This window comes from Lampris incognitus, chromosome 19 (assembly GCF_029633865.1).
Source record: "Lampris incognitus isolate fLamInc1 chromosome 19, fLamInc1.hap2, whole genome shotgun sequence".
Taxonomy (NCBI): Eukaryota; Metazoa; Chordata; class Actinopteri; order Lampriformes; family Lampridae; genus Lampris; species Lampris incognitus.
Window position 1 is genome coordinate 17,166,496 of NC_079229.1, and position 27,961 is coordinate 17,194,456.

Consider the following 27,961-nt stretch of genomic DNA (forward strand, 5'->3'; position numbering starts at 1 on the left):
ACATCAGTGAATTATACGTACCTAAAACACACACACACACACACAGGCATATGCACTCGGCATGTCTTTATATTTTTGAAAATGTACAGCAATAATATTGAGGAAGATGCTTTATCTTGCATTTCCAATCCAATGAAGGTCAAATCCCCCCCACATGCTAACATACAAATGTTTAATTTCAAATTCTTGGCCACATTTCATATAAAAAAGCCTTGCAACTTCCCCCAACGGATTTAGTCAACCTAGAAATGTTGGAAAAACATGCTGCTTACCGAACTAGCCTACTGCCCACCAAGTGAGATCCATGTCCATTAAATTCAATTTCAGCCATCTCAGCAGACGTTATTCTATGCATTTACCGGATTGCATTTTGTTGGAGCTCATTAATTTAAAATAAATGAACAGTTTTCATAGCTTTCAGTATAACAATAGGTTATGAGCCACCTTTATATTATTCCTTAAAGAGATACTGGCCAAATTAGTGAGCATTGTTTACACAAGCAGTATCACTGACTATCACTGAGATCTGTGACCTCTCCCCTCGTCAGAACTCAATGAAATTATGACAGCGAAGCTTAAAATGGGCCAGCAGCCATAAAGGGCATCAATAGGGTGAACACACCCAATAGGCTTGTGAGATCAATATGACTTGGTGAATCAGATTATTTGATCAATGTGAGGTAGGGAATAGGATTAAATGATTAATGAGGCATGACAGTTGACAGTTGCTATCTCCTTAGGGTCTGAATGTGACATGCTATTTCTCCATTTGTGTGATAGGAAAAAAAATAATAACGGCCATTTTAAGTTTTGAAAAAACTGAATTCAGCAGTATGTTTTGTGCCACCACAAAATGCAAAATTAATTTCAGTAATCCAGATTTCCATGTTTTTCATGTTGAGTCTCGAGTGACATTCAGATTAGTGAGGATTTGGTTCCCCACAAGGGATGAAATATTTATAGTGCCAAAACACCTGATTTCCTGTGAGATTTCATATGTCAGAATTTTTTTTTCTTTTTCTTTTTTGTCTGGATGTAATGTTACAGAGTAGAAAATTGGGACATTTTTGCATTTAAATTGATCTAGTTCATGCATGGTGCAAATTACTCAAGCAGATGCATACAGACATGCACACAAATCAAGACTATTGACACTAAAATAAAAAATGAAACGAAAACAAATCAATGGCCAGGGTGAATAAAACAAACGACTTATGTTTGTTTTTGAGTCATTTATTCTCCTTTTCTGTCCATTAATTCTCTATGGTATTTGTCAACATTCATAAAAAAAACAAGCTTTTTTTCTAAGTGCAGTAAATGCCATTGTAATGCGGCGGCTTTTCATAGAGATTTAGAATATACAGACATACACCTTCATCGATGTGGCCCACTCAGGACCATGGCATAATTATCATGGAATCACATACAGAGAAATGCCCCTCCTTTTACATACACTCACAAGCATGTGTGCACATATACATGCACACACACACACACACACACACACACACACACACACACGCGCGCGCACACACACACACACACACACACACATCCCCCGGGTAAATTGTTACGTCTTGCCAGTCCCTAAGTATCCTACATTGCCCCTGGTCTCAGCAGGTCTCAGCAGGTCATGCGTGCCACACCAAACTCCAGACTGACGACAACAGGCTCAGCTTTGGTCAGGTCGCTGTTGTATGTCCCTTCCAGCTCGCTGTAGCTTTGCTTCCTGCTTTCTGAGGCACTGCTGCCCTCTACTGTCCGCTCCGTGTCAGTGCTCTCAGTGGCCTCCTCTCCCACCTCCTCCTCCACACCATCCTCCTCCTCTTGTTGCTGTGCCTCCTTGCGGCTGAGGGGTGCCCCCAGAATGAGGGAGTCAGGACGTGGTGGGAGGGGGTTGGAGCGGGAGAGGGAGTGCTGGTCCCTGCTGGGCGGTAGTGCAGGGGGGTCAGAGGTCACGACAGGAGTGACACCAAGCTGCTGCAGTCTCTGTTCAGACAGTAGGGAGGGAGAGGACAAGCAGAATAAGAAAGACAGAATGAGAGGGCGATAGATAGGTACTAGTCACAGTACTAGTAAAGGAGAATAGATGAAGATAAGATTGGCAACATCTGAGCACATGTTAAACATTTTATTTCCAGAAACATCTAGATCTATTAGTGATATCTAGTTGCTCTTCCACACTAAAAAACAACTATTTATCAAGGGATGCTATAAAAGTTAAAAGTTTAGGCTAGTTGAAGTAGACTACTTGAAAAGTGTCAAATAACTGCATGCCCGATGTAGCAGAAATGTATGCATAGTCCAATCATTTGATACAGGTTTGGCATTTGTGTCTTGAAAATGAGTGTATCGTAATAACCGAAAGTGAAATTGTCAACATGAATTAGCAAAACCCAAATGGCATGCAAGATATATAGATTAATTCTTTAGAGGAAATTTAGGAAACGTAGGAATCCCTGATTGAGGCAGCTCTTGTGGTATACATGGGTATTAATATTGAGTTTGTTGTGACGTGGGCGATGTGCCGCTGCACTGACTATTGGTGTCTATTATTGACACGGTTTATTGTTGGTTGACTGATGGTTTTTTTTCTTTTTTCCTTTTTTTTGTTGTTTGTTTATGGTTGTGTTGTTTGTTTGTTTTCTTGGTTTCTGAAGGTTGTTGTGTTCAGTAATGAGTCAATTGTCACTTTTTTGTGGTGTGTCTTTGTAAAGGGAATGTGTACTTTTTACTCTTTGTGAATGCTCTGATGACACAAGTGTATTTTTTGCAAATTCCAATAAAAAAAAAAACGCCCCATGCTTATATTTTGCAATGCCTAACCTGCCACTACTACATGAGGACTTTGCACATGGAGCATTTAGGACAGAGGGAGTGTTGAGGGACTGTTTCAGTTTGTTTTTGCTAAGGATGTAGACTGGCTTAAGAGTTGGTTCTGTTTAACACAGTATCTTCTACAGTATCTACTGCTGTGTCACACTTGTGCAACAAAGATCCTCAGTCATTACTGTGCACATCCTGGTACTTGGATTCTTGGCTAACGGCATATTCCAGAGCTAGACAGGCAATGATGCTGATATATTACAGTCTCCTATGAGCTGTATACTGTGTAATGTGCTAAATACCACCAAAATCCTTTTTTCCCTAAAGTATATAATTTTTCTCCATGATGCACAGGAACAAATTGCAGTGATGCAGGGTTAACTCTGCTTTGCTGCCCTACCACAGCTCCAATCGTGCCACAGATTGCACTCGTGTGTATTTCAAATTAGTTTGAAAAGGTATTACAACTGAACTGCTTTGTCTGAATTCATCTAGCTTCTTCATCTGAAAAAAAAAAGGGGTTGAAATCTTTTCTTTTTACCTCACCATGCTGCTCTCTCATCCGTTATAGTATTTCTTTCCAGATTTTTTTTTTTTTGCCTGTCAAAGTAATCCCACTGCTAACAATGTTGCATAAAATGCATTTTGAAATTGTTCATAGTTCAGTGTAACTGAAGAAACTACAAAGCGTTCAAATTTTTACGGCATTCTACGTTTCTGTCAGATTAGGAGCCTTTTTTTCTTGCCCCAGTATAAGGATTTATGACCATTACTTGATGGTAATCAGTTGTGCCATAACATGTTTTTCAACTACAAGGGTATTCATCAATATACTCATCACATAATTACAAGTGAAATCCTTGCTCCTGAATGTTTTCTATTTTCGGTGAGAAAGTTTAGTGCGGATTTATATATGAGAATAAATACAAACATTTTACACACAACAGATTGATAAATAAAGCCCACTGTGGACGATCTGTGTGTGTGTGTGTGTGTGTGTGTGTGTGTGTGTGTGTGTGTGTGTGTGTGTGTGTGTGTGTGTGTGTGTGTGTGTGTGTGTGCGCACTTCACCATACATTTTCCAGCGCTTGGAGAGTGTTCTCTGTCTTGCGACTATTCTCTCTCATCGTCAGTATGGTCTTCAAAATAGACTGACGGGGGTGCATGGAACGGTCAAACTGGTGGTACATATTCCTCCAGAACCTAGGATGAAAACACACAAAAACACACAATGTGTCAGGGATGGAGAGAGACACCCAAAGAGAAGGATATATGAGACAGCACACAATAGAAAGGATGTAATTTGACACTTAAAGGGAAATTTCACCGGGTGGTTTTGTGTATGTGCAATCAGTACTGATGAGTAATGTAGGCAACTGAAGCAACAAAGTCCTCACTGTCTGCTATATTGATGGAGAAATCATTTTTGTCCTGCTCAGTCTTTCCCCACAGTGCCTACAAGTACCAGAATGCATTGTGCGTTAATCTCTGTACTGTCTCGGGCATCCCTACAGACACAATTGGCTGTGTCTGTGGGTGGGAAGCCGGATGTGGGTATGTGTCCTGGTCGCTGCACTAGCGCCTCCTCTGATTGGTCGGGGTGCCTGTTCGGGGGGGGAGCTGGGGGGAATAGCGTGATCCTCCCACGTGCTAAGTCCCCCTGATGAAACTCCTCACTGTCAGGTAAAAAGAAGTGGCTGGTGAATCCACATGGAGTTGCCAATGGAGAAGACATGTGGTAGTCTGCAGCCCTCCGCGGATCGGCAGACGGGGTGCAGCAGAGACCGGGAAGGCTCTGAAGAGTGGGGTAACTGGCCAAGTACAATTGGGGAGAAAAGGGGGAAAAACAAAATCTCTGTATTGTCATCTATTAAATCCTCTGTAGTAGTGTTGTGGGACGTCATTTCCACTATCAGAAATGTAGCTTAGTCGAGAGAATGAGGATGTTTTTTGAACAGTTTGTTTAGAGTAGATATAGAGTATTACAGGGTTCCTGCAGGTTTCAACGGGTTACATTTAAGACTTTTTAAGACCTTTTAAAGACCACTTTGAATAAAAAAATGTAAGACCTATTTCACGGCAAAAAAAGAATGAAGGAAAATTACTATGAAAGAATAAAGAAGTCCTAGAATTACTTACAAAGTAAATGTATAAACGTTCAGCAAGAGCAACTTCACGTCCCGTCAGAACAATTCTTACACTGAACATGCAGTAAAAAACAACTACAGTAAAGACACCTCCTACAGATCACAGATTGTGTGTGGGGCTTCAAAAACATTCCCCTCCACCAGTTTCAACCAAGCACTAAATGTGCTTTTCTCCAACCACTGGTAGTTGAATTTGCACTTCCCCATGAAGTTAGAAAAGTAACAGACAGACGTTAAAGACTTTAGCATTCATTTATCTCTTGGCTCGGACTGACAGCATGACACACGCTACAGGATACAAACACAAAACACTAGTTCGGTGTTCGCTGATAAATTGACCGGGGAGCTGCAAAGTAATGACTATTGGTTCCACGTGGTTTTCTTTCAACACGGATTATTGGAGCAGAACTGACTATTACCGTAGTGTTTACGTGGCAGCCCGGACATTTCCCTTATATTTTTAAGACCTATCAAAATCATATTTAAGGCCAAAAGACCAAAGACTTTTTTAAGGCCGAAAATTCTGATTATCAAATTTAAGACTTTTTAAGAACCCATGGGAACGCTGTATTAGAAACCCTGCTAGGCTGTATTTAGTTTCTCCAGCTGCCTAATGATGCAATGATATGTTACTTGGTGGCCAGTAAAAATAATTTCACCACCACTCCAGAGGTGTAGAAACTATCAGGGAACAACTGCATGTGTTTTCATGTGCTATCCCTGTTGCAGACAGACAGAGATGAGGTTGAAAATCAGAGAATTTTCCCTTTAAGTAATAGATATTTCGACCACACTATGGTTTTCATCTACTGAATGAAAAAGCAATTTTCACAAGGTTCACATATCACAGAGGCTCACTTTTCATGCACGCAAGCACAACAAAAAACTATCTCCATAATACTGTGGCTGAGGCCAGGCAAAGTTTCTGCAGCTCTAACAGTGAAGACAGGTAAGGAGGAGTGACTTCATACTGACTTGAAGTGGTAGGGCAGCGTAGAGGGCTCCAGGACAGGGTGTGTCTCGACGAATGCGAGGCTGTAGAGAGGGTTCATGTAGTTCTCCTTCTCACTCAGTAGGAATGCCCACAGCGAATGGGTCCGTTCTTTCAGCCTGAGACAAAGAGCAATGAGGGCGAGACAGACAGACATACCCGAAGATAAACACACATATAAAGATAGACAGAGAGAGCGGGAAACGGAGACAGGGAATGTGAACCGGAGGGTGTGAACCAATATATCCATGTGATATACCTCTGTATCTGTGCTGTATCGCTGTATTTTAAAGCTAGGGTCATGTTTGAGTGGGTTATATGCAGATAAATTGTCAATTTGTTTGAGCCTGAATGTGTTGTGACCTTGGCTACATGCAGTATTAGGGGATTTCTTAAAGAAGCATACTGATGTGATTGAATTTTATTCTCCTTTTACAGTCTCTGTCTGTTAGTTTACTTGAGCACCTGCTGTTCACCATCTCAGCATGTCAGCTCTGAAGACTGTGCCATGAAGTTCGAATTTACTGAAAAAACAAGCTCAAAAGTACATCTAAAATTCCTCTAAAATGCCATGTAGAGTATATTCAGTTTCCTTGTCAGTCGGGATTTCACTACTGTCAACATTAATCCTCTGATATTTTGAAACCTTTTGGTGTGTTTTTTGAATAGCTTCAAATTCTATCTTGTGTTACATGTTGCTTTGGAGGCCTGGAAGCTATTAGCAAATACGTTTCATAAGGCCGTGGATCGCAGAAAGTCATTGTTTGTCTCTGGGGGTGGTAAAGATGATGACTGTTTCATGAGCCAAAGCTAAATGTGGGAGAGGGCTAAAATGTCTTTCCCCTCTCTTTTAGCTAGTCTAATACTGTTGAAATGGAAACATGTATCACCACCTACCCACAGTAGATGGATCAAAGATGTGTTATATTACATCAAATTAGAGAGGATTAGATTTTCCCTGAAAGGTTCAATGAGAAACTTCGAAAAAACATGGTCACCTTTTCTGGACTATATAAAGACCTTAACAGTTGCTTCAGAGGATGGGGATAGCTAAAGCCACAAAAGGTTAGATAGAGTATTCTGTATACATACACACGGATGCACACACAGCGTTGTTGTTGCCCCCCCCCCTTTTTCTTTTTCTTTAGGGGTACATGCATGTACTGCAGAAACCCTATTGTTACTGTGATGGCATGACTTTGTATGAAATTCTGTCTTTGCTATGATTGTCACCAGTCCTACAATTTTTTTTCTTTTCCTGTTTCTCTGCTCTGGGAATGGAAGGGCGGGAGGGAGGGAAAGAGGGAGGGGATGGATATGTTTGATTGTTTGTTTGTATTGTTTGAAAAATGGCAAAACCCAATAAACAGATTAAAAAAATAAATTACACCCCAACAGAATATGAATAAATTGTAACAGACTAGAGTGCTTGTTTGATTCTGCTTAGTATGAACATAAAGTATAAACAGGACCACCAATTTAGTACTTAACAACAGTTTCAAACATGTGCTAACAAACATCAAATATTGGCAAATATTATTTGCCACTGGTGTGTGTGTGTGTGTGTGTGTGTGTGTGTGAGAGAGAGAGAAAGCACCACACACACACAGAAAAACACAGAGGGGGTGGGGGGGTAGTATGTAACTTACTGTAGCTCTTCTCTTTGTTTCTGGTTGTTGCCAAGGAAGTTGCCATACTGACAGGAGTGGACATGCTCATGGATCTGAAGCAGGAACCATTCACTGAACTCAAACGCCTGAGAAGAAACAGAATGGATACCCCCCCCCACCACCCACGCACACACACACACACACACACACACACCAGAATGATCAATTAATAAAAGTCATTTTTGTCAGTGAAATGACAAATAAAGTGTTCCTGATTCCTGATAATGTTGCAAAATTAAAAAAAAAGTCTGAAAATATACCACCAAAATATGAAAAACATTCACATGCGTGCACACAGACACAGAGACAAAGACAGACACAGACATAGACACGCGCACACACACACACACACACACACACACACACACACACACACACACACACACACACACACACACACACACACACACACACACACACACACACACACACACACCTGTGGGAACTGCTCGGTCAGCTGCCAAACACACTCCAGAAACTGGGTGAAGACGGGGGACACCTCCTTAGAATCTCCGTCCAGCTGGTCACACCTGACAGACGGCAAAGATCAAAATGGGGAATGAGGATTCTTGGGGGAAAAAAAACATAAACAAGGAGATATCCACCAAGTGACGATAGAGCCATTTACTCTTACACAATGACCACTGACATGGCAGGTCTACTCACTGAGGAACATAACTTAATCACAAGTTAGTTAATACAAGTGTGCATGCAATAATTGTAGATTATAAATTGAATCGAAATGTTAATGAACAATTCAAATAAACGCTATTGTGTATTAAATAATTATATAGGTAGTCATGATGTCTCTCAATATTTGACAAAGGTCAAATATAGCAATACACTCAGAGACAGTGAATGAGGAATTCCTGCAGTTACAAGTGTCGGCTTTATTTAAACTTAATTTAATCTTAATCCAAACTTCTTTCAATGGTAGACTCTGTAAAGCACAACAGGTGCATGCTGTGCTGCGTCAAGGTGGCAGTCAACTCAAGCAATGAAAGTTAATGGCAGATACTGCTCCACCACAAAAACATCCAACTGAAAGCTCACCTGTCCGCAAACTTGTGGCCAAAGGAGATCCAGTCTTTCTCTATCAGTACCTGGAATAGAGACCAAAAACTTAAATTAATGTCTTTCTTTTTTTTATTGACTGAGGGAATAAAGAGCAAGGCTTGAGCAAGAGACTAAAACATAGCAAAAGAACATATAATGGGTGCAAATCAGCTCTTTGGCCGAAGGCTATCTTCAGCCAGGAACAAGACGTGTATTGTGCATGTGTTTGTGTGCCTGTGATTGGTACCATAAAGCCTTTGATGGTGCGGTAATAGGGGTCCATGAGCAGAGCCCCCAGAGAGCAGACTTGGGCCGTTCTATCCCACCCGTCTGAACAGTGAACCAACACACTGGCTCCTTCCACTGTTACCGCCTGGGCGATAAGACAATATGCAACGCACAACTTTTTATCCATCATGATTAAAACAGTCCACAAATCCAAATGGAGATCATATTCAGAATAGGCTGTTTGAAATCATGTAATGATCATCAAATACCGGTTGCCAACACCTCAGTTTACGTACACTAATGGCATATTGAAAATATTGACATGAGGCCATAATTTAACAGGACCTAAAAAAAATCATTAGTAAACAGGAAAGGTTGTTTTTATGCCTCAGTATACCATCAAATATAGGATGATCCAAGCTAACTTCTTCAGGTTTTTAAATAAACACCATATTGAGTTTACATGTGACAGTAATTCATATTTCAATATCATAAATGCTTGGATTGTTAATGTGTATGGAGGAAGGGGAGATGTGAAGAAGACTTACTTTGGCGAGAAAGATGGCTGCATCTACAACGGCCTTGATATGTCGCAGCCAGCCGCTGCTCTCCAACCCTGTCAGGTAGTCACTCATCAGGAGAGACCGAGTCCCTATCACTAAGACAGACAGACATACGGGCACAAAAAGAATGGTAGAGAATGACAGACATACGAAGAAAGAATCATTTGAGCCACCATCAGATGTATGTACATACAATTCATATAACATGGACTAGGAGAGGCAGCTGGATAGAACCTTAATTTGCTGATCATTTCTAGCATTTCTCTCTGTCACCATCTCAGCTTCTCTGTTTTTGCATATACTAATCATTTGTGCATTTACTATATGCTGTGTTTAGTAGTCAGTGTCTAGTTTGCCTAGTGTTTTTTTTTCTCCTTCTGACGTTTTCCTGTTATTTTCTTTACCACTGGTTGGTGCGGTTGCTCCTGTTTCTGTTGGAATGACATCAAGTCAAGTCAGGACAAATTTATTTTTATAATGCTAAATTAGAGCCAAGTCTCAGATGAATTTACACTCACATTACTTTCTCCAACACAGGCGAATAGAGTAGTCAAGTCCATTTTATTTGTATAACCCAATATCACAAATTACAAAATTGCCTCTGTGGGCTTTACAGCAACACAGCATCCTGTCCTTTGACCCTCGCATCAGATAACGAACTACTCCCTAAAAAACCCTTTAAAGGGGAGAAAAAACAGGAAGAAACCTCAGGCAGAGGAACAGAGGAGGGATCTCTCTCCCAAGATGACAACATGCAATGGACGTTGCGTGTACAGAATAAAACACAATTTACAGAATACAAAATGAAAGAGGATAACAGAATTATAATGGAATTATAAAATATATGAAGAATATGATGACGAGGATGCCAAGCAGTGTCCAGGCGCCACGGGAACAGCCCAGGACCCCAGCCACGCGACCACCATCACCATGTAGATGGTGGTCAAGCAAATGGCCCTCTCTTCTCCAGATAAGAAAATCCTTTATCTGGAGTTGTCTTGCTATCTTATATACAGTACCTTGCAAAAGTATTCAACCCCCTTGACAGTCATCACTAATTTCTGGATTATAAAAGATACTCACACATCTGTTCCTGAACAATATTATTTTTGTGAACCCATAAGCTATAACAGCATGTTCCCAAAGCCAAAATAAATTACGTTTCAATAACTTTTTATTAATAAATTAAAAACTAAAATATAGTGCTTGCATTAAGTATTCAATGCCTTGTGCTCTGAAAGCTCCAAGTTTACACAAATGACAAATTATTCCTAAAACAAACTCAGGTTAACACAATTGGACATAATTAGTATGCAGGTGTAGAATATTAAAGTAACTGTCTCGTTTATGGGTATAAAAAGCACTCTGCGTAAAGTTCATTAGCTGGGCGTGAACTCCATCAGAAAATGAAGACAAAGGAGCATGATACTGAAGTAAGAGACAAAGTGATTAAAATGCAGAAGGCGAGAAAGGGGTACAAAACAATATCCAAGTGTTTGGATGTCCCATGGAACACTGTTGGATCCATTGTCAGAACGTGGGAGCTGTATCACACCAGCCAGATGCTTTGTAGGCAGGCTGTCCCTCAAAGCTAAGTGTCCGAGCAAGACGTGGGCGGGTGAGGAAAGCCACAGATGATCCTGCAATCACTTTGAAGGAGCTCCAGAGGTCAGTGGCTGAAACCGGATTAAATGTGTACGAGTAAACCATATCACGGGCCCTTCATAAATCTGGCCTGTATGGGAGGGTGGCAAGAAAGAAGCTGTTGCTCAAAACTATGCAAAATCACACTTGGAGTTTTCTACCAAGCATGAGAGAGACCCAGTTATAATGTGGGTAAAGGTTTTGTGGTCAGATGAGATGAAAGTTGAGCTTTTTGGTCTAACTCAAAGCGTTACGTGTGGCACAAAGCTAACACTGTTCATGCCCTAAAAACCAGCCTCCCTACAGTAAAGCATGGCAGCGGCAGCATAATGCTATGGGGTTGCATTTCATCTGCAGGCACTGGGAACCCTGTTCAAATTGAAGGAAGAATGGCTGGAGCTAAATACAGGGAAATATTGGAAGAAAATCTGTTGCAGTTTGCCATAAAACCGAAGCTTGTGAGAAGTTTCACCTTCCAGCAGGACAATGATCCTAAGCACAAGGCTAAAGCAACAATGGCATGGCTCAGCAACAAAAAGGTGAACATTTTGGAATGGCCAAGTCATTGTCCGGACTTCAACGCCATTGAAAATCTGTGGCACAGACAAAATTGCAGTCCAGAGGCGCCATCCCACCAACCAGCAAGACCTGTACAAATTCTGCCAAGAAGAATGTGCAAAGCTTGAACATACTTACCCCAAGAGAATGATGGCTGTTATTGCAGCAAAAGGGTACTCTACAAAGTATTTATATGTGGGTTGAATACGTATGCAAGCACTATTTTAGTCTTTAATTTATTAATAAAAAGTCAGCAAAACATAACTTAGTTTTGGCTTTGGCAACATACTGTTAGAGCTTACGAACAATAGTTCAGGAACAGATGTGTGAATATCTTTTATAATCCAGAAATTAGTGATGACTGTCAAGGGGGTCGAATACTTTTGCAAGGCACTGTACTGTCCATGCTATCGTATTTGCTAAAACCATCCCTATGTTCTTTCACGTGTAGCCCACTGCAAGCCTCTGTGTGTCTTTTTTTTTTTCCTCTGGGTTACCATTTATTACATCCTGCCAGAGACTACAGATGCAAATTGGTCAGTCTTGCCTAACTAAACCCTTGTTAGATAGGTGTGGTTTCCTGCAAAGTTCAAAACTTTCATATAAACTTTTTGGCACGCACATGCTATGTCATTAGGATGAACTATCTGATCCAAGCTTAAAACAATAGTCTGTTTTTGTACTTTGTGTGTGTGTGTATCACAGGATTTTTCCAACCTTCCAATAATTTCTGCAGACTCGCCCTCATGACATGGATGTTCTCGATGCCTACAAACTGGAAACGGATGTTGGAGTAGTTGTCCTCGTTCTCATAGCCTTTGCCCGCTGCCCGGTTAGCAAGGGCATTTAACTGAAGACAGCAAGAGAGACAGAAAATTACTATCCTGGATTACACCTTTTGAATGACCCTTTAAGCTACTTGTTCTTGATACCTAACCATTTGATGGGTGAATGGAGTTTTGTCTCGGGTTGTTCCGAGCTGTCTTCGGGCTTACCTTGGGCCTGGTGTCCATGACATAGAGGAATCGACTGTTGTGATTGGCTTTGCTGATGGCCTGCAGTAAGCTCTCATCCTCCAGGCATCGTGCACTGAACCCAGAGAGAGGCTGGCTGCACCGGCACACCGCCGCCTGCCAGGGGGGAAACAGGCAAGCACAGAACATGGCTAAGGATTATGTCATTTCACAGGTAAATAAAGAATTAAAGAGACTTTGTTGGTGTTTCTTTGTGTGGACTTACGGCGCTCATATGAGTCTGATGAGATATTTTTCTCATATCTCTGCTATAGTGAGCCATAAAAATAACGATTTTATCACGTTTATGCTACCTTTTAGAAGCATTTATAATGCCTAAATGTGGAAAAAAACTCCGTCCTCACATGAAGTCGAAACTAATGAGTACCTTTTTCTGATACATGGTGCAATGTGGAGCTGTAGGTGTAAATTATTTACCTTCTTTTCCTGGTAGAAGTAAGTGAGCACCGGGAAGCGACCTTTGCTCCTGAACTTGGAGCTCCCCACTAAAATAGGTTTACTGGCTGTGATGGGAACGTACAGGTCTCGAGGATATGTCTCACAAACCTAGAAATCACAAACATGCACATTCATGGACATAAATACATGTATACACATATTTGTAACCTTTATTTTGGTTTGTGAGCTAAACCTGTTATAACCCCAGCCTTTAAATGAAACATTAGGAAGAACAACATATCAAATAATGTCAAAAAACGATAAGAATAATAAAAATGGAAAAAAAAAATCAAACAGACTCTTTAGTGCCCTCCTGTGTACCTGTATACATTAAGCTCCATGGTGCATAAGTGGCATTCTAAAATCACTCATATCTATTGCAACATTTCCTGAAATGTCACCCCTGCCTTCATTTACCAGGGCTTTGGCCAATTTTATGATAATCTTGAGGGTGTATGACTTTCACAAGTGAGAGGAAAAGCCTGGTGCAACTTTAGTGGAGAAGTGAGCTGGGAAAATATGATGTACAGCAGAGAAAAATGCAACTCTCTATCTCATATATAAGAGAGTGTATCTGCAAATACAGGAGTCCCTAAGGGCCATTAGATTATGTGACAGACAATGCAAAGACCCGTTGCTCTGTAACTTACCGATTTCACACAGACAAAATTTAACATGAAAAGGCTATGTCAAAAGTAGGGATGCACCGCTACTGGTATGGGTGTACTCATAAAACTACTCTTGATACAGACACACCTGATACCGGACTAGACAATTCCTGCTGAAATTGTGAAAAGTGAGTGGTGCCTTTTTTCGTCATTCATACGGGAAGAGGAGGAGATGGAGCCAGATAGATGACACGGAGCAACAGCCGAGGAGCAGAAAAACACATCGATGTGTCATTTGTCCAAATGGAGCGAGAAATGACCAAGTTACAAGCATGTGTAACTTGTATAACATGTGTAACAGACAGTTCAGGCACGGGTGTGGTGCATCACGTGGCCGGGGCAGTGCAGGTTTTTTTTACCTGCTACACCAACTGCGACTGTGTTGCATGTGGTTGCGTGCTAGGCACGTTTTCTGCTTCACTAACGCTTCAACAGCTAAAAACTACATAGAACTGTATAAAAAAGCGAGTACAAGCTGTTTAAAAATGATTAAAATAAATACCTCATTGTACCAAAGGCAATAAGACATAGCAATGCAACCTTGTGGAGTTTCTTTTTCACTGCACATAAAAATTAATCAATCAAGTCAAGGTGTATCCATGATCCTGCAGTTAAAAAGATCTAGTTAATTAATTCAGTACCAGTTAATATAGCCTTCACTTCCACACCCTGCATAACTAACTGCAGTATCACTTGGCAAAACTCAACATGCACACAGAAATTTCCTCAGAAAACTTGGAAAATACAGCTGGCATGCAACACTGACGCAGTCCGTGCCATGTTTGTTCAGGAAAACACAAAGTTGAATGTGAAAATGTCAGCAACAGCATCATGCTGCATATTTAAGAAAGTGAGGAATATCAGATGAAAATAAAACATATTTTCAAAGTCATTGTTAGAACTGTAATGGTATTATTAAGTACTCATATCGGTACTTGGTATCAGCAAGTACCCAAATGTAAGTACTTGTACTTGGTCTGAAAAGAAGTGGTGTAGGTGCATCCCTAGTCAGAAGTGATGTTATTATGTTTAGACCTGAATTTCCAGGAGCGTCAGATCAAGAAGGTTTTGTTTGTTTCAATAGAAACTGTTCGGCAAACAGACAACTTTTCTCATCCAACCTCGTACCTTGAAGTCCCTGTTGACGTCGGTGAGCTGCCATTGGTCACATGGGACGCCCATTCTCTCAAACTCCGCCCCCAGGCCGATTAGCTGCCACCCCTCCTCCCTCTGCTGGTCATTCTGTTTTGGGTTGTAGGCGAACGCGTACAGCTCCTCGTAGGACACTGGATAAAGACAGCAAAGGGCGAGAGGGGGAGTTCAGCTATTTATGGACCATTTACTTCACTAAAAATGTAATTAATGCGACTTTACAAGACGCAACTGTATTATGGACTTATGTCATATATCATATGTCACTTAAGCCATAGCCCCTCAAAATTATCATAAATTTGGCCAAACTTATGAAAAAAGACTAACAGCAGTTATGAATGTATGAAAACAAGTTAATGTATTTGCATGGAGGACGAGATGCTGACAAAAGGATGAGAAGGACAGCGAAATTAAAACCTGGAAAGATGGATAAGAGGACAGAAGAATGGATGGATGAATAGTGTACATGTTTATGCAGAGATAGAAAGCATAAAAAAAGACATGTTCAACCTATGCAGGATGCATTATACACACACACACACACACACACACACACACACACACACACACACACACACACACACACACACACACACACACACACCTCTTATAGCCTCTATCTAGCTCACACACACACACACACACACACACACACACACACACACACACACACACACACACACACACACACCTGGCCTTAGAAGCCGCAGCAGGGAGCTGTAGATATCGTGGCAGTCCCTCTCTCTTTGGACCACGAAGTGCACCACCCTAAAGTTACGACACTGGATGACGAGAGGACATCCGGTGGTGGTCAGGGACAGCTTCTCAACAGAGGCTATGTGATGGTGCAAGATCTACGCAGAGAGAGGAAGAGAGAGAGAGAAGTTATTTTTCCCCGCCCTTCAAAAACAGTCCCATCCTTCTTTTTTTTTGCTCTGTGTCTGTCGTGGCAACCTAACCCGGTTATTTACTTCACAGTTGGTATTAAATTCAAAGAATTTATTCGCTCAGTTTCCAATTATTTGCTTGTTTTACTCTGGCACTGAACTTTTGCATTGTACACGATGTGCTGTTGTCGCTGTAGCATGTGTGTGAGTATTTAGTGCAGTTTTTACAAAGCACAAAAATAATTTTAATGCATGCATAAATAGTAGTAAGAGAGATGTGAAGAGACAAGACGATACTAAAAATGTTGAATTTAACCTCACCTCCACCTTACAGCGATCTCATAAACCATTTCAAAATGTTCTGCTTACCAGAACACCTTTGGTTTATGAGCAGGAGGAACATTTAAATCCTGCAAACTTATACTGAGTCATGCAGATAGCAACTGTGATTTAAATGCTGTGTTCCTGACTGGGACAGGTGGAGTTAAATCGACAGGACAGTTTAAGGACACATTCTACAAAATCTCCCAAGCCCATTTATAGTGAAGATGTATGTTCTGAATACGAAAGGTGGATTGCGGGAGCTGTATGAAGCTCTAGAGCCAAGGCATTAAAATTCACAGTTCAAGTTCCATCAAGAGTACATAGTATTGGGGCATCCAGGTAGCGTGGCGGTCTAATTCCGTTGCCCACCAATATGGGGATCACCAGTTCAAATCTCCATGTTACCTCCGGCTTGCTACAGACACAATTGGCCGTGTGGGTATGTGTCCGGATGTGGGTATGTGTCCTGGTCTTTCTTGATGTAAAGACTTTGCGCACGATGGCAACTGTGTATTTTTAACATTCGACTGTAAGTTTTGAAGGTCTTTAAAGATCAGGTCTCAGAGTCTGCAAAAAGTCTGACCACTCATGCCGCACTCTTGATATGCCTGTGTTTATCGTTTTACTAACCAACTTTACATCCAACCTCTGTGTGATGAACGCATTCACATGCCTCTGACTGGCTAATCCTGACCCCAACCTAACCCTCACTTTAGCCAATTAGAGGCAGAGTTCCCCACAGTGCTGTTGGAAAGAAATGTCGCAGCCGGTGCAGCCCAAAAAAATAAAATAAACAATACCAGGTGACATTTTATGATTCAGAAAGAATAACGGGCAGGAGGGACAAAGCACCACATCACCGTATTCAGTGAGCACTGTTTGAAATCCACAGAGCTTCCAACTCTGGGAAGCCATGGGCATGTGCGTAGGAGTCGTAAAACGTTGTGCAAGACAAAACACGCATGCACAAAAACCAAAACAACCATGTAGATACATACAAATATTTATGCACAAGTATATATAAGCACACACATAAACAATGCCTTGGATAACACACACACACACACACACACAAACACTTAAAATGCTGATCTCACCAGCCGTTGAGTCAGACAGTTTCCCAGTCAGAGTTTAATATTTTATGAGCCAGAGGAACATTCTGACTAGCCGAAACAACTGTAAAGGGACAACTACAAATACACACACACACACACACACACACACACACACACACACACACACACACACACATCCAAATGAATTGAGCCTGAGAGGTCATAGGACTTTGCCTGATATCAGACAGAACTGTCCACTCATTACACTCCATTTCCGTCCAACACTGCCTCCACGCTAACTGACTTCCGCGGGGGAGGGGGACTTGATTTTCCCTAACAATCACTAGAGACCAACATATCCGCCCGAATCTAACGTCTTTTTAAGTCGACACTGATGCATACTGGTTTTGCAAGGGTTTTAAGAGTGGAGCGGAGAAACTAGTCTACTACTACAACTACTACTACTACTACTACTACTACAACTACTGTCGGGCCATATTGAGAAGACATGCTGTCTAACGCTTGACAACAGCTTGACAATGGCGTTAGTCCAACCCATGGCACTGATTGGCTAATCGCTAGTCCTCTCATGGTGCTCATTGTATAATCACTGCTTCAACCGAGAAACCGCTGTTTCATGTCATGATGCCAGACCAGAAGAATCAGTCAACTCGGTGGAGTGGGTGGATTCAAAGGTCTGGACTCAGGCAACATAGGAACTACACGCTTCATCAACATAGGCCTAAGCAGAAAGAGAAAAAAAAAATCCCTGTGCTCAGCAAATAAAGCAGGAAGAGGGAAGTGTGGGTGTGACCTAGGTTAGCTCTTGCTGTCCATAGCACTTCTGGTAGGCTGGTCCTAAAATGAAAACTGTGGACACTGAGCACTTTTCTCTCCAAGGTCTTGGCCCTGGTCCCTGAAACAGAAGGAAAGCCAGTGCCAAGCCACTGAAATGTCAGACAAACAAGAAGGGCAAATCTAAGGGGGAAAAAGGGCAGGCTGGAGCATTCAGATTGATTTGTAAGCATCCTAGTTTTTTGTTTTCAGGGGAGACCTGTAAAATGCAGCATCGCAAGTTCCATCATATGCATTGTGAGATACTTGGTGAGATGTACCGCTTGGAAGCCAAGTCAGAGGCACTTCAATAGTATAATCTACTTGTGGGAAAAGTGTGCCATAATGGAGCTTATAGGTACGTTCGCTCTATAATTCCCCTCTAACTCTTCCATTTCCTCCTTTATAGTCAGACTTGTCACCATGGACTTGTTGCCATGGCAGTGCAAACTAGCCAATCAGGTTGCCTGACCGACTGTTTTGCTGTCAGATATGGCAACAACCTAGTTCCCACAGGGCTGGAATTGTAATCTTTCAGGTCGAGACATGCTAAACACAAGTGAATGCTCTCACACCCACGCACAGACACATACACACTCATGGACAGACACAGACAGAAGCAGATAACCTGCACACAAATCTGGCTTTTGAATTTCTACCCTACTTTCTACAGATGCACACAAGCTCGTCTACTCTCTCACACACCACACGCACACCACATTGTATGGTGCACACACACCCACCCACCTCACAGTCACACCCATGTGTATTTTGAATGGTTGTGGCTAATGTACCACCAACATAGAATTGAAACCAACTGCTTTACCAAAAGTCTCTGGTAGCATTCATCCATGGTGTATTTATCCACTTCAAATCTGATGGCCATGATTTTTTTCTAACTGTTTTTTGGGGAGGTCAGGGGGTGTCGTCTATACATTATTTACTGATAGGACCCCTAATTAGAATTAAAGTCTGGCTGTATCTATCCCTCATTACCTCTGCAGGATCATTCACACAATTCACCATGGATCTCGGGCAAAGATGTACGTGCTAAAGCTGCAAGTGTAAAACAGGGGCAACTCAGTGGAGAGGAAAAAATACTCTTATTCTCAACATATTTACCGGAGGAAAATTGTGATTCTTAATGAAGCAATTCCAACTTTCTTTGGCTGGTGCAACAAGCAAACTCCCTCCTGTGGTGGGAGCACTACATCTTTAATCTAATGTCCAAAGGCAAAGAGGCACTTTTAATTTGGCTCTGTTGGGCTTAGAGGGGTTTACTGTACAGTCCTCACTGGTGGTATGTGGATGACACCTGCATGACTGGCAGGAGGCATCATGGTGCGAGCACCACTCACCCATATCTCCTGGGCTGCGGCTGTAGAGTTGTTAGAATTGGTCTCTACGAAGATGAGGTGCGTGGCTGTGAGATACAAAGTGCCGCTGGTGGACTTGTTGCTGAAGCGATCCAGCATACGCACTTGCTCCACCTAGAAACACACACACACACACACTTTTAATCAGTGATTAAACACTCAGGGGTAAGTTAACCATCAACTGCATGCACACCAATGAAAAGAAAAATATGACATGATACGGCCTGAGTTCCAGTGATGCAAACCAATATTATACAGGGGGGAGCGGTGAAAAAGTCAAAGCAAATAGCAGTTAACTTACCTGTATTATCTGCATTGCCACAACTATAGATAAACTCCATTCAATCATTCCAATGAAATGAAGTTTAATAGCCGAGACACACATGTTGTAATAAACCACATGTAGATGCATGTTAATTCAAATACGACATCCATATTACAGCTATTAGAGACAAACTACAATAATCAAGCTTCTTTAATGCAACAGGGTTAACACTTCAGGACTTGAAAACATCCACCCTTGTGGTAGTTATACCAAGTCTGGTTTTCAGCTAATGGAAAAGCACAATTTTGAAATGCTTTCTTTGGTGTCTGGTAGGATAAACGACATAAAAGAAAGACCGTGTGTATAGATTTCCCCTGACAAGGAGAGAAGCTCGAGCGTAGTTCAGTCTCCAAAAAGGATCAGCATCTGCGACAAAGGGATGTGGCATTCGGTCAGGGATCTAATCGACTCAGCACCTGTCTCGTGCCACCTGGACCTCACTATCAGCTGCCAAAGTGTTCGGAAATGAATGCGACTTTTCAGACTGTCCAAAACATACCCACATACAGCAGCTACATTAAAAAGCCAGACAGACACAAAGCATTCATACATTTTGGATGAACAAAAATATCTGAAATACTTCACATTGGCCAAATCAGACTTGCACGAAACCTTGCCAGCTTCAAATTTAAGGCATATACCCACCAGCATATCAAAACTCTTCTCCTTTTCTCATTTTCCAATGTATGCATACTAATTTAACTTCTTAGGTAGAAAGCTGAGGTTTAAAGTTAGATCACATGCTGTCTTAAGCCATGTGTGTGACCCTCTTTCTCTGTGAACACCCTCAACCCACATGCATGGTCACACACACACACAATCTTTTTACACAACAGCTTGACGTTGGCTTCTGACATCATCTTCAATGCTGCATCATAAAAAGACTTTTGTGGAACAGGAACAGGAACTTATCTCATTCATTTAGTCTTTCTCTACATATATACACACTTATCCAATTCAGGGTCACGGGGACAAAGCATTCATTAATTAAATTATATTTACACTTAGAACCCAGCCACTGAGGATGCACAAGCCAGTGCATCCTTAGTGCCGGTCCCAAGCCCGGACAAATGGGGAGGGTTGCGTCAGGAAGGGCATCCGGCGTAAAATCTTTGCCAAATCAAATATGCGGATCATAAATAAGACTTACATACCGGATCGGTCGAGGCCCGGGTTACCAACGACCGCCACCGGTACTGTTAACCAGCTGGGTATCGGTGGAAACTATGCTACTGTTGGGCGAAGGAGAAGGAGAGGAGGAAAGCATGTCCAGAGGCAGCTAGAGAGGAGGAAGGGTAGGCATGTGGAGGTGAGAGTTGGAACTTTGAATGTTGGCACTATGACTGGTAAAGGGAGAGAGCTGGCTGACATGATGGAAAGAAGAAAGGTAGGCATACTGGGTGTGCAAGAGACCAAGTGGAAGGGGAGTAAGGCCAGGAGTATCGGAGGTGGGTTCAAACTCTTCTACCATGGTGTGAATGGGAGGAGAAATGGGGTAGGGGTAATTCTGAAGGAAGAGTATGTCAAGAGCGTGCTGGAGGTGAAGAGAGTGTCAGACAGAGTGATGAGTATGAAGCTGGAAATTAAAGGTTTATTGCTGAATGTTATCAGCGCATATGCCCCGCAAGTTGGGTGTGAGATGGATGAAAAAGAAGAATTCTGGAATGAGTTGGACGACATGGTGGAGAGGGTACCCAAGGAGGAGAGAGTGGTGATTGGAGCGGACTTCAATGGACATGTTGGTGAAGGGAACAGAGGTGATGAGGAGGTGATGGGAAGGTATGGAGTCAAGAAGAGAAATGTGGAAGGACAGATGGTGGTCGATTTTGCGAAAAGGATGGAAATGGCTGTGGTGAATACATATTTCAAGAAGAGGGAGGAACACAGGGTGACGTACAAGAGTGGAGGAAAGTGCACACAGGTGGACTATATCTTATGTAGAAGGCACCATCTAAAAGGGATTGGAGACTGCAAGGTGGTGACAGGGGAGAGCGTAGCCAGGCAGCATCGGATGGTGGTCTGTAGGATGACTTTGGAGACCAAGAAGAGGAAGCGAGTGAAGACACAGCCGAAGATCAAATGGTGGAAGTTGAAGAAGGAAGACTGTTGTGTGGAGTTCAGGCAGGAGTTAAGACAGGCACTGGGTGGTAGTGAAGAGTTGCCAGATGGCTGGAAAACCACTGCAGAAATAGTGAGGGAGACAGCTAGGAAGGTACTTGGTGTGTCATCAGGACAGAGGAAGGAAGACAAGGAGACTTGGTGGTGGAATGAGGAAGTACAGCAAATTATACAGAGGAAAAGGTTGGCAAAGAAGAAGTGGGATAGTCAGAGATGAAGAAAGTAGACAGGAGTACAAGGAGATGCAGCGTAAAGCAAAGAGAGAGGTGGCAAAGGCAAAGGAAAAGGCGTATGGTGAGTTGTATGACAGATTAGACACTAAGGAAGGAGAAAAGGACTTGTACCGATTGGCTAGACAGAGGGACCAAGCTGCAAAGGATGTGCAGCAAGTTGGGGCGATCAAGGATAGAGATGGAAATGTGCTGACAAGCGAGGAGAGTGTGCTAAGAAGGTGGAAGGAATACTTTGAGGGGCTGATGAATGAAGAAAATGAGAGAGAGAGAAGGTTGGATGATGTAGGGATAGTGAATCAGGAAGTTCAGCGGATTAGCAAGGAGGAAGTGAGGGCAGCTATGAAGAGGATGAAGAATGGAAAGGCAGTTGGTCCTGATGACATACCTGTGGAGGCATGGAGATGTTTAGGAGAGATGGCAGTGGAGTTTCTAACTAGATTGTTTAACACAATCCTGGAAAGTGAGAGGATGCCTGAGGAGTGGAGAAGAAGCATACTGGTACCGATTTTCAAGAACAAGGGCGATGTGCAGAACTGTAACAACTACAGAGGTATAAAGTTGATCAGCCACAGCATGAAGATTTGGGAAAGAGTAATAGAAGCTAGGTTAAGAGGAGAGGTGACGATCAGCGAGCAGCAGTATGGTTTCATGCCACGAAAGAGCACCACTGATGCGATGTTTGCTTTGAGAATGTTGATTGAGAAGTATAGAGAAGGCCAGAAAGAGTTGCATTGTGTCTTTGTAGATTTAGAGAAAGCTTATGACAGAGTACCGAGAGAGGAGGTGTGGTATTGTATGAGGAAGTCAGGAGTTGCAGAGAAGTATGTAGGAGTGGTGCAGGATACGTATGAGGGAAGTGTGACAATGGTGAGGTGTGCGGTTGGAATGACGGATGGGTTCAAGGTGGAGGTGGGATTACATCAAGGATCGGCTCTTAGCCCTTTCTTGTTTGCAATGGTGATGGACAGGTTGACGGACAAGATCAGGCAGGAGTCTCCATGGACGATGATGTTCGCGGATGACATTGTGATCTGTAGTGAGAGTAGGGTGCAGGTTGAGGAGAGCCTGGAGAGGTGGAGGTATGCACTAGAGAGAAGAGGAATGAAAGTCAGTAGGAGCAAGACGGAATACCTATGCGTGAATGAGAGAGAGGACAGTGGAATGGTCAGGATGCAAGGAGTGGAGGTGACAAAGACATCTGAGTTTAAATACTTGGGGTCAACTGTCCAAAGTAACGGGGAGTGCAGTAGAGAGGTGAAAAAGAGAGTGCAGGCAGGTTGGAGTGGGTGGAGAAGTGTGTCAGGAGTGATTTGCGACAGAAGGGTACCAGCAAGAGTTAAAGGGAAAGTTTACAAGATGGTTGTGAGACCAGCTATGTTATATGGTTTGGAGACAGTGGCACTGACGAAAAGACAGGAGGCGGAGCTGGAGGTGGCAGAGTTGAAGATGCTAAGATTTTCACTGGGAGTAACGAAGAAGGACAGGATTAGGAACGATTATATTAGAGGGACCGCTCAGGTTGGACGGTTTGGAGACAAAGCAAGAGAGGCAAGATTGAGATGGCTTGGACATGTGTGGAGGAGAGATGCTGAGTATATTGGGAGAAGGATGCTGAATATGGAGCTGCCAGGGAAGAGGAGAAGAGGAAGGCCAAAGAGGAGGTTTATGGATGTGGTGAGGGAAGACATGCAGGTGGCTGGTGTGACAGAGGAAGACGCAGAAGACAGGAAGAAATGGAAACGGATGATCCGCTGTGGCGACCCCTAACGGGAGCAGCCGAAAGTAGTAGTAGTAGTAGTATATTTACACTTAGACATCTGCACATAAGGGTGTGCACAGACTGACTAACTTGCTCAAAGGTGTTATTTCTACATTCTTGCAAGTAGTAGTAATAATAATAATACATTTTAGTTGTGGGCGCCTTTCAGAGCACTCAAGGACACTTTACAGAACACAGTTAAAAAACAAGCAGCACTGTATCAGACAGCATAAAATCAAAACAAAGCAGGGTAAACAATAAAAAGTTAATACAACAGATAAGTATAAAATCATCATCTGCACAAAACTCAATGAAGTGCGGATCAGACTGAATATGCCAGTTTGAAAAGGTGCGTTTTGAGATGGGATTTGAAGGTCAAAAGAGAGTCACTGTTGTGAATGTTCTGTGGGAGAGAGTTCCATAAGCGGGGGGCAGAATGACTGAAGGCTCTAGACTCCGTGGTAGTCAAGCGGGCCGATGGTGTAGTGAGTTGGAGAGCAGAAGAGGATCTGAGAGTGCAGGAGGTTGTGTGGATATGAAGGAGTTCGGAAAGATACGAAGGAGTTAAGTTATTAAGGGCCTTAAAGGTGAGAAGCAGGATCTTGAAATCAATACAGTATTTAACAGGGAGCCAATGGAGTATCTGAAGAACAGGAGTGATATAATCGATGGAAGGACGATTAATATTGTGTAGTTGGAAGTATGCAGACCAAGTAACATTGTTGTTGTGAGCTTCAAAAGATAATGTACTGGCCAAGATGACACCCAGACTCTTAACCTGAGGCAATGGAGGAACTATAGAATTGTTAACAGTCAGAGAAAAACTATCACGTTTAGCCAAAGTAGATTTAGTACCTACTAGGAGGACCTCGATTTTATCACTATTAGGTTTGAGGAAGTGGTATGAAAACCAGGATTTAATTTCTAGTAAGCAGTCAGGAAGGGAAGTGGGTGGAAGAGGGGAGGTAGGCTTGGTGGATAGATAGAGCTGGGTGTCATCCATGTAGCAGTGGGAATGATTGCCAAATTTCATGAAAATGTGGCCAAGAGGTAATAGGTAAATAATAAAGAGGAGAGGTCCCAATACAGAGCCCTGGGGAACACCGGTAGTAACAGGAAAGGACTGTGATCTCAGATTCTTAAGTTGGACGAACTGAGTGCGTCCAGATATGATCTAAGCCAGTCAAGGGGGGTGCCAGTTATTCCAATGGAAGCTAGTCTCTCTAGGAGAATATGTGAGATGGTATCAAAGGCTGCACTCAGATCAAGAAGGACAAGTATGGCTGAGAGCCCAGAGTCAGCTGCCATTAGTGATCACAGATCATTAGTGATTTTCACCAAGGCTGTCTCCGTGCATACAGCGAAAACCAGACTGGAATTGTTCAAACAGGTTGTCGTGAGTCAAGTGAGTGTATACCTGAGATGCGACTGTTCTTTCAAGTACTCATCACTGTATCACTGTCATGTTTATAAAGTGAAATTATACAGGAACAGCTGAATAAATCTGCAAATTGAAACAAAGTAAACACAGGGAAAAAAATGAGGGAAGAAAATACGCTGTATGTATCCACTATTTCATTCTGTGTTGTGTCCATCAGCATGTTGTGCCAGTGTCTTTGTCCTCATGACTTATTAGGTTTTGTATTGGTGTCACACTACCTGATGTCCTTCTCTGCTCAACCACTCAGTGTTGGTATGCCACATACTTCTGACATTTTGGAGGTGTACACTTTCATATCTCTGAATATTTGCGAGCCATGGTCACTAGCCATAGCCATGTTCAGGGTTGTATTTCTGGCACTTCTTCAGTGCTGATACACAGTTCAAAAACAATGCTACTCTCTCAATTTAAAAACATGGCACCGCATCCAAATGCATTGGTCGGCGCTTTAAATGGTGAAAGAAGCATCAAGTTCACCTACAGCAACAGCAGTTAAGCACCCAAATCCATGATTTATCACAACAGCAGGTCACACAGTGAGTCACATCCTCTCCAACGCAATGGTTTCCTGGCCATTCGCTGATATTGTGAAATGTTTCAGCCTATCTGTGTCTCCCAGCAACCAGCCACCAACAGGAAAGAGCTCTGTCAAGGCCTAGTAAGCACATAGGAAGTGAGTGGTGTGTGTGTGTGTTAGAGAAAGAGAGTGTGTGTGTGAGAGAGAGAGAGTGAGAGAGAGAGAGAGAGAGAGAGAGAGTGAGAGAGAGAGAGAGAGAGAGAGAGAGAGAGAGAGAGAGAGAGAGAATGTTATGATATATGAGAAAGAGATGAACAGAAAGAAGATGGCTTATCTATGCTTTTTTTTTAATGCAGAAGGAGTCAAACGAACAGAGACATTGAATAGGGCTAATATAAAAACATGACAGCAGCCTTGTTCCTGTTGAAGCAAACACCCCCGTCTGCTCCACCTTCAAAAGAAAAGAGGAAAATAGTCGGAGATTGTGCCACCACAGTTTGGCACCATCATTTGTGCTTTTAACCAATCCCCCCCACCTCCCTCCCTCAATTGTATCCGGCCAATTACCCTATTACCCCCTCTGCCAATCCGGGGAAGTCTGCAGACTACCACATGCCTCCTTCCATACATGTGGAGTCACCAACCGCTTCTTTTCACCTGACAGTGAGGAGTTTCGCCAGGGGGAACGTAGCGCGTGGGAGAATGGCTATTACCCCTGCTATTCCCCCTAGTTCCCCCTCCCCCTGAACAGGCTCCCTTACCGACCAGAGGAGGCGCAAGTGCAGCGACCAGGACAGATACCCACATCCGGCTTCCCTCCCGCAGACACGCCCTATTGTGTCTGTAGAGACGCCCGACCAAGCCAGAGGTAACACGGGGATTCGAACCAGAGATCCCCGCGTTGGTAGGCAACGGAATAGACCGCTACACTATTCGGACGCCCTTTTTTTTTTAAACCAATCTGATCAACATTTCAAAATAGCAGAATAATGCAGAGTGGAACATGCATACAGTGATTTTGCATCATGATCTTGTAATCATGACAGCATATTTGCATAACCAGGGAGACGTGTCCCCAGGTCAGCCAAGGTGCCACACCCAAGATAACGTCTTACTCCACTAAACTCCCCCTACACCGAACACCTTTTCATGCAACTCGCTGCTATCTTTTTTTTATGATTACTGTTTTATTTGTTTCAAATAAACTACACAATACACACATACATCACACACACACAAGGCTTGACTGGACTCAACTTACACCCCAATTGTCAGATGCGTATGTTTGCGCTGTGCGGTGCAAAATGTTATAGGATGAGCCAGAGATCAAGTTTGCCGTACAGACTGGGTGACATTTCGGTCGACTGCAGCTTGTTTCTCTCACACCCCGCGACCTGTCAAATGAGGACCCACTTACACCGAAGAGGTGCAGAAAGCGTACCACGGTCGTTAACAAGTGGCGTCAACCTGCAAGCTGCAGGATGAGAGCCGGGTAGAGTCTTAGGGTAGAAAAACGACTCATCGATGCATATTCGCGTCTGGTCAATCAATCACCCACCAGCCGGCTAAAGGAGACCCCAATAGCGGTGGTTTGGTACGTAAACATTTGACAAATGTAACGTTAAGTGGAGCGGATAAAAACGAAATGACGAGGCCGACTCCCAGCCTGCTTTTTATGCAGAGTAGCTAGCTTGGAAAATGGCTCTGAGCAGCCTCATTCTGCTCACCTTTGGCGTGCGGATATGCTCCATTTCCTCGACTAACGCGACTTGTCAGTGCATGCGAAGCTTCGACTGGGTACAATCTTGACAAAACTGTATCATTGATTACCAGATATATCAAAATATCGGGAGACTGTTTTCATTTTATCGGCGGCATATGATGTGTGTGTTTATTGTCGATTGCTTCGTCCATCCGCGTAAAGCTGCCGTGGAAATGTGACTGTAGTTCCGCTAAGCACTTTTCACAATAAAATAAGGCACCTGACGACTCTAATTCACATAGGGCCCTACGACACACGTGTAATTGTTGCAGAAATAGTCATTTTACAGTTTCATATAGTATTTTTTTTTACACTTTTCATTTTTAACATTTAAAATACAAACAAACAAAGTACA

General features: G+C 42.7%; 1 protein-coding gene across 1 annotated transcript; it reads right to left on the reverse strand.

Annotated features, from left to right (window-relative positions):
* Positions 1-1,208: 1,208 nt before the first annotated feature.
* mtmr6 (myotubularin related protein 6) lies at positions 1,209-27,765 on the reverse strand. The gene is made up of 15 exons (XM_056299308.1): positions 27,572-27,765; positions 19,434-19,565; positions 15,667-15,829; positions 14,952-15,109; positions 13,135-13,263; positions 12,679-12,813; positions 12,401-12,533; positions 9,467-9,576; positions 8,938-9,063; positions 8,688-8,737; positions 8,071-8,164; positions 7,614-7,720; positions 5,949-6,083; positions 3,903-4,029; positions 1,209-1,989 (listed from the first exon to the last, which is right to left on the reverse strand). Exons 1-15 carry the CDS (start codon positions 27,593-27,595, stop codon positions 1,624-1,626), a joined length of 1,989 nt encoding a protein of 662 aa, XP_056155283.1. The 5' UTR covers positions 27,596-27,765; the 3' UTR covers positions 1,209-1,623.
* Positions 27,766-27,961: the final 196 nt, after the last annotated feature.